The 7,847-nt window shown below is 40.6% G+C and overlaps 1 protein-coding gene across 2 annotated transcripts in view; it reads right to left on the bottom strand.

The window, feature by feature from the left end:
- The window catches only part of LOC105264027 (Protein tyrosine phosphatase 4E), a 27,832-nt gene that overhangs the window by 7,749 nt on the left and 12,236 nt on the right, over window positions 1-7,847 (bottom strand). For both annotated transcript variants that reach the window (XM_011300597.1, XM_011300598.1), the window contains exons 2-6: window positions 7,188-7,434; window positions 3,388-5,134; window positions 2,595-2,803; window positions 1,236-1,924; window positions 446-823 (exon numbers count right to left, since the gene is read on the bottom strand). In XM_011300597.1, the coding sequence (XP_011298899.1) occupies window positions 446-823; window positions 1,236-1,924; window positions 2,595-2,803; window positions 3,388-5,134; window positions 7,188-7,434 (3,270 nt within the window). The remainder of the gene's footprint in view (window positions 1-445; window positions 824-1,235; window positions 1,925-2,594; window positions 2,804-3,387; window positions 5,135-7,187; window positions 7,435-7,847) is intronic.

Genomic DNA, 7,847 nt, shown 5'->3' with positions numbered 1-7,847 from the left:
TATATATTGAAAATTGTTATATTTATCAATTGAATTTAATTAAAGAAAAAAACTTAAATTATGACTAATTTTTTTAGATACTTAAGATTCTTTTAATATTCAGATTTTATATGAAGATTTTATGTAATAATACCCCATACATGTAAGCTTGGGCGCGCATAGCGCACCGTATACGCTAGTTAGAATAAATATCACATGTAGAATAATTAATAGAATAATTTAGAATATAAACACTACCGCCTGTTTTTCACTCTCAAAACCAATCATTTTGGTCTGTGATATTTTTCATGTGGTATTTTGATTTGTCTTTTTTTTCGTGACGTTTTGTTCTGTGATATTTTTAACCGTAAGTTTTCGTCCGTGACATTTATGATATTTTGCCATATGAGATTTTTCCGTGGGCTCATTTATATTCCTGATAGTTTATATACATTTGTTTATATACCTGATAAGGTGGCCAACTGCTGTACGCCTGGACATCCCTCCAACTTGGCATCTCCAATCCCGACGCGTTTTTGCTGTCGTCTTCAGCAACAATAATCGTGTAAGAGATAACAGCTCCGTGCTGTTCACTGAAATAATTCTTCCTGAATCTTATCTGTATGGTAGTGCTGCTTCTGCACACCTCATTCGGCACAACTTGAGTCGGTGGCTTCGGTGGAGCTAGTATCGGCATTTTCTGTTTCCAAATAGTCTCAGGACCAAAACCGATTTTCGTCTCGGCTTGAATCCGGAAAACATAGATTTTACCCGGTGTCAGACCCCTGATCACACCCCGAAATTCCGCGGGCTTGAAATCCCGCATTTGAGTGTGCGAAGATCCCTAAATAATAAACAAAGACAAAAAAATAAAATACATTAGAAGAAATCGAAATCAAATTGACTCTGATAGATCCACCCCACAAAATTTCGAACATCTCTCAATCAAATTATGGAATTTCAAAAAAACATAATCCATTTAAAAGACCACAGAATCCCCATTAAAAAAAATCCTAAAATTCAAAAATTCACTCTACCAATCCCGAGAAACCTCCAATTGAAGATCTCACCGATCACGCGGACTGAAGGACTAACAAATATTTATCGATTAACAATTTCCAATACCTCCTAAACAAACGATCCAAATCCAAAAAAACAAGGACCATTTCAAAGCTCCTAACTTAATCTTCAAAATCCGACAAAGAAAATTAAAATCCCCTCTACCAATTCGAGGAAATCCCCGCGGAAGCTCTTACCTCCAGCCCATAAGTTATAGTAAACTTCTTAATGATGCCATTGGACTCCCCATCAGGCAGAAACCACTCAAAACTGATCTCACTGGGTTGAATATCAGTTGGATGGAATTTCTCGACCCTTCCAGGATACGATTCACTGGTAGTGAAACTAGCACTGAGTGGATTAGACCTTCTCAGATAGCTAAACTCAGACCCCGACCTGACGACCAGCGTAAAAGTGTAATTCCTGTGTGGCTTGAGATTGGAAATGGTGATGGCATTGTGCGACGTGATATTCTCCATATAATTATCATCGCTGTTGATGTACTGCACCTCGAAGGCATCGTACTCCCCCTGCGGCACGTCCCAGGTGAGAGATATCCTTGTGTCATTGACATCAATGGCATGAATTCCATTGATCGGCTCCGGAAACAGTCTGTCTTGTCTCAATATCGGTCTGCTCTCTACCCCTTCGCTGACAGTCCAAACAGTAACATTGTACAATTTTCCTGGTGTCAAACCACCGAAGGTGACTTTAGTATCAGTATCGTCGACGTGTTTCTCTTTAGTTGTGTTGTTATCATCGCTTATTCGAAATCTGTACAAATCGAATCTAGACGATTTTATCTGCGTCGGGGTGTAGCGAAGAGTCAGAGAGTCTGGGAGATCCTGATCAATCACTACCACCACTTCTGATTGAATCAGGGGCACTGGAGAGAAAGGCAAAATTCATTACGTCAAAATGACACGCTGCACTGACGATTCATTAAACTCCAATCGCAAAGCCGCGGAAGTTCACAGAATATCTTTTTATTTTACCGAAAGATGTTTGTTTTTATGTAAGAATTATAAACTTTTTCTGAACACAGCTAATTCTGATTGATTGAGAAAAAGAATAATTTATCCTTTTGTCCATATTATTTCTGTTAATTTATGGTAAAATTGGGATTTCCTATCTTTTTTAATTTTTTGTTTTCCGTGGAAATTGGACAGAATCTGCTGACCCGATCTTCACGAGGGGTGATTCGATTATTCTCGGGTTATTGCACAAAACCATGACAGAACAAGAACTAGTGTAGCTGGAGGAGTGCGAAGGCCTTTCCAATCATTAAAACACCGAGCTACTGATTTCTAAATGACGAAAGACGCGGAGAAGTGAAAATTACGGGATTTTTACCGCGAATCAGTGGAACGTGGAGGTTTAATGGAATAAATTTGAGTCGATTAAAGTGCGGCTTGTGCAGTTGTGATTTAATGCTAGTAAAAACGTTCTCAGAGTAAATGGTGGAAAGGAATTATTCAATTTTTGCGGAATTTTAGTGACATTCTGTGAAATTATTTCCGTGGAAAATTTAGAATGGAAGGGGTAAAAATACTTACTTGTGTGAGCGGTGAAATTAGTGACGTCCCCCACGAGATGATAGGAAATAGTGTAAATAGAGAACTCGTATTGGACGCCAGGCATGAGATCGTCAACGAGAATTCTCTCAATGTAGTGCCCCCCGGGTTCTTCAAAATTTGTATCAGTCTCGCCCCCGGCAGTCACATTCTTTGTCCTGACGTCTCCAAGACTTCCGGCGACCCACCACCTGATGAAATTTGTAAAAAAATCAACCTTGGAAAACATTTTCATGAAAAAATGATCGTTTTTCGGACAAAAAATTTGAAGATTTCGACATATCACGAGTTCTCACTGCAGAATGGATTTGAATTCCTGAGAGATGGCTTGATAAATTTATGTATTTAACAGGAATAGGATGAAACGATTTGAGATTAATCTGAAGAAGATGGATGATTTTTCCGCATGTTCAAAAATACGTGCCGATTAGCTGCGCGCGCCGACATTTAGTATGCCCCCTCTCGTGATGGAAGGGGTCGTAAAGATGGCGAAGCCATCACCTCGGATCTTTGAACAATTATTAAAATTCATTATACGATTCAGATAATTCTCAATTAATTCCAACCGGTTCTTGGGAAGTGAACAAATTTTTCAAATCATCGTGCAGAAATTTCTGTCTATTTTTGGCTGAGAATTGACGGCGCAAACGTTCCCTCGCTTTCCAGTGGTTCTCCTTCACCTACTTTAGTCCATTCATTCGTTTAGTTTGTAATTTTTCGATTCGATCATTTTTTCGGAGTCTATATCTCCAAATAATTATTTCGATCAACTCACCTGATTACATACGTCTCGATCCTGCCCTCAGGCCTGGGAAACTCCAGAGTAATATTGGTAGAGTCCACCACAGGCGTGACATTAACCACAGCATTCGGTCTGACCGTGTGATTAACCTGAAGTGGATAAAGCGACTCCACCCCAAAGCTAACAGTATTGACTTGAATCGTGTACTTCTCCCCAGGAGTCATGTCCGCAACTTCCGCCTCCATCTCCCTGACACTGGGTAGCTTGACCCACCTCGGGTCATCATCAGTTCTGTACCTAATCGCATACTCCGTGAATAAAGAATTGAGAGGTGCTGCCCAGTGCACCAAAACTGCATTATTGGTCACCCTCTCGATCCTGAGGTGCTGAGGCGGATGCGGAAGAACTGCTTGAAAGTAATCATGCGGTTCACTCCTCAACCCATGACTAATCGCAAAGACTTTGACCTCATACCCAGCCCCAGGGTAGAGATCCTCTAAAATAATATGAGACTCTGTCGTCAGAGTAGTTGCACTTTCACCAGTGTCATTCCTAGTGTGCGTCACCTCGAACTTCTCCTGACGCGAGTTGACGTCACTCTTCCAGGAGATGTTGAGGCCCTTCTCAATGGACTTGAGGTCCTCGATGATGGGGCTCGAGGGTCTGGTGACCTGATAGAGTACCGTCTCATTAGACTCTACCTTATTGCTGATCGCCTGAACGATAATCGTGTAGTTCCTCCCCGGGAGGAGGGCCTCCAGGGTGACCCTTGTTTTATCCGTTGCCAAGGTGTTGCTGTCTCCAGTAATCGATGTAGTTTCGACCTCGTGGTACTGCAGCTTGTAGCTGTCCTGGGTGCTGGTGTTGTCCGGTCCCCAGGACACCTCCAGCATTCCCGTCTTCTCATCGATCTCCGCCCTGAGATCGCGCACCGCCAGAGGGCGCAGGGTGATGTCACCACTGGCCGGCCAGCTGGTAACTTTCCCCGATACCGTCTTAACGACGACCTGATAGGTCTTGCCGGGCTCGAGGTCCTTGAACTCCCACAGACTCTCGTCGTCCCGGTTTATAGTGACAGGTGTTAAACGGCGATTGCCCCCGAGGGAGATCTGGTATTTATCGAACTCGGAGGTGCCATTGGGAGCGCTCCAGAAGACCCGGAAGCTCGTTGATGTCACGGACGACTTGTCGAAGGTGACGTTGAGAGGGCGCAAGGGAACCGTTCGATATTGGGCGGTCGTTGGAGCGGATGTCTCGTCCTCGGAGACCGTTTGGACGGAGATGTTGTACGCACGACCCGGCACCAGGTCCTTGAACGCCGCCTGGGCAGGACCCGGTGGTTCCCCTTCCTTCTCAACGTAAAAAACTGATTCTATAGCGTCCGGAGGGTCAATACTCACTTTGTAATGAGTATAGATCCCGGCGGGATATGGCGGCTGCCAGAGAACTAATAATGTCGTCTCGTTGCGGAACCACACGATGAATTTACCCGGGGTATTTGGCTTTGTTGTGAAATTTCGCGAGGTGTATGCCACCGATTCTTTTGAGTCAAGGACTGTGAATAGTTGGAGGGAATAGGTGGCGCCTGGTGTCAAGTCCCTCAGGGTGTATGGGACTGCATCTGAGGGGATCAGACTCGTCTTCGGCGTACCTGAGTCCGAGAAACTCTGCACACGCAGACGAAAACCTGAGTAGTTGCCCTGCGACGGAGGAGACCAGGACACTAGGGCTGTTTTTCCGTTGCGCACTGAGACGGTCAGGTTCGACGGCGGATCTGGAGCTGAAGGGATTTAGAGGTTAACTTGAGGGAAAAACACACCTATGTACCCAGCCGGAAACGATCACTTGCAATATTCAAATTATTCAAAGTACTTTATTTGAATGAATAATTAGATAGGATGTCCACGGAAGCAGCTGTCGTTTGTAAATTCATTGTTAATTAAAATTTGTTAATACTAATGATGTACAATCGAATTACATGCGGTATTTACATTGGAAGTCATTGTTGTCAGCGAAGTACATAAGAATAAGAAATATCTTTTTAGAGAATTTTATTGGGGGATTCTAATTTTTTACGCGCTCGCAGTCGATTTAGTCATTAATTCTGTTTGCGTAATGTAAACATTTCGTAGATGGTTTTTGTAATTGCAATAGATTTCTCTATGATTTTTCTCATGCGTGTTGGAAATTGATTCTTACAGCGATTACGGGATTTAGTAAAGATTTCACAGAATATTCAACTGATCGTTTTGCTATACGTAAGATCGAAATAATTATCGATATAAAAATTGTGTAATCGAAAGGCGAAGTTGCCAGTCAGTGATAATAATCAATCAGCTCAGATAAATATGAATTCTCTCAATCAATTCTAGGTATGATATGAATCTATTTAGAATCTAAATTTTAGATCGAAGAAAGATCTTCCTGCAGAAGGACTTTCTCGAGGAGTTATTGATTAGTGAAATCATGAGAAATCACGTGAAATCTGTTGAGTCATATGATTTCATCGGTTTCAAGTCATTTCATACGAATTTAATTTGAAATTCTTTGAAATCAGTGACAGTCACTCGTCATAATTCGAATTTCGTTCACTAACACAGGCCCAATCTCAGCGAACGATTTCTCAGTAGAAAAAAAAGAAACAGCGATTCTGTGGCATCAAAAGATATTGAAAAGAGCAAAAAGACTACAATCTTCTTACAGATTCATATAAGTCTAATTTTATTATACTGTGAGGCTATTGTCCTGGATGAAACACCAGATGAATGTTTATTAAATAATATAAACAAATCTTTAAGAATGGAAACAGAGAAACCACGATTTCGATGCTTTTGGCTTTGAGACTTCGAGATAATTTTGTTCTTTCGGCTACTGCTCTCGAAGGATGAACACATCTTAATAAAATATAATTCAATTGCTCTTACATGAACGTTGCATTAATTTATTATGAGATCTACTGCGCAATCCGTACGCCGATTTTGAATTTGGCGGGTCGAGTTGACCAATAAGGAATCAGTCCTCCGTGTTTCGAGATATTTCGACTCGAGCGAACTTCATTTTTGTTTCTACGCAACCTACTGCGCACTCCGTGTACCGAATTTGAATTTGGCGGGTCGAGTTGACCAATAAGGAAATAGTCCTACGCGTTTCGAGATATTTCGACTCGGGCGAACTTCATTTTTGTGTTTCTACTTTCATAATAAGGAAACATGGGCTTTCAATGAAATCCACAGAAGATTTTGGAAACAAGTCGATAGCTTCTGAGATTTTCACAATTCGCTGTTGAGCATGTGCGATTTTGTGTTTAGGATGAAACCGAAAATATGAAATCAATCGAAATCTACTGAAATCAATTGAAATCATTTGAAATCATGAATTCCGGAGTAAACCCTTTTGTGGCTATTAAGATTTTTAAGATGAATAGGGAAATAATTTTTAGTATCAATAAAAGACTCTTAGAATTTAGAACGAAGATTCCTTATCTTTTATTATCAAAGTCTTGAATAGTTACTTCTGCATTTATTTATTAACGACCATCATGATTCTACACTTTTCAAATGACTTGGAGTCATTTAAAATCAATTATTCCCCGAAATCGTTTGAAATCGCTTTGGAATCATGTGAAACGATTGCGTAATATTCCACAATTAATAACCCCTAGCTTTTTCCGGAGTCCAATACCAAAAAAATAAACAAGAGACTATTTTCTCGTCTCGTTTATTGAGACAGGTTTTTTCACCTGTAGTATCAATCGGAAAACGCGTAGAATCCAGTAATTCTCCACTTTCCTTCCTCAATCAACGGAATAATTATCGGGTTTATCAGACAATTACCTGTGGTAATAGACGCCGTCCACGTGAGCCAATCAAGGAGTGTACCATTGCTGTAGTACAACCAGAATTCATACTTCGTACCTGGAAGCCCATCTCGGAATTTAATAACATCACCGATATCAGTAGCTGCGACTGTTGTATTTGGTCGTGGATAACCAATTGGTGGACTGTAATCCAACCTGTACCAGGATCCACCTTGAGAGAGATTCCCAGGTATCTCAATTGCAAGGTCAGCCGAGTACGTCACCTGTAATTAATCAAATCATTTTACTCCGTAATTAACATGTCATATGAGAAATATTCCATTAAAATTACCGCAGACAAATGCAATCGTTCTTTCTTTGACAAATTTACAATTCGCGATTGCAAATGGATTTGAAATCATTACAATAATAGTATAGATTCTATACGATCGGGTAATATCAGTAATGATATCGAAATTCAATTGAAAGTTATCGGTGATTTTGATAATTATTCAGCATTTTATTTAAGGTTGTTGTCGCGTAGAATTTTTTTTCGACAGTTTTCGTTAAAAATTTTATGGTGAATAGTTTGAAAAATTAGCAACAAAATGAGCCTTTTCCGTTTGCAATTGACCGTTTTGAACTTGAGATATAAATTTTTGAAATTCGAGTGATTTAACACGTGTTTAAATGGAGT

Source organism: Fopius arisanus, unplaced genomic scaffold (assembly GCF_000806365.1).
Source record: "Fopius arisanus strain USDA-PBARC FA_bdor unplaced genomic scaffold, ASM80636v1 scaffold00018, whole genome shotgun sequence".
NCBI lineage: Eukaryota > Metazoa > Arthropoda > Insecta > Hymenoptera > Braconidae > Fopius > Fopius arisanus.
The sequence above is the reverse complement of the archived record's forward strand: the minus strand, read 5'-3'. Positions and strand labels throughout refer to the sequence as shown.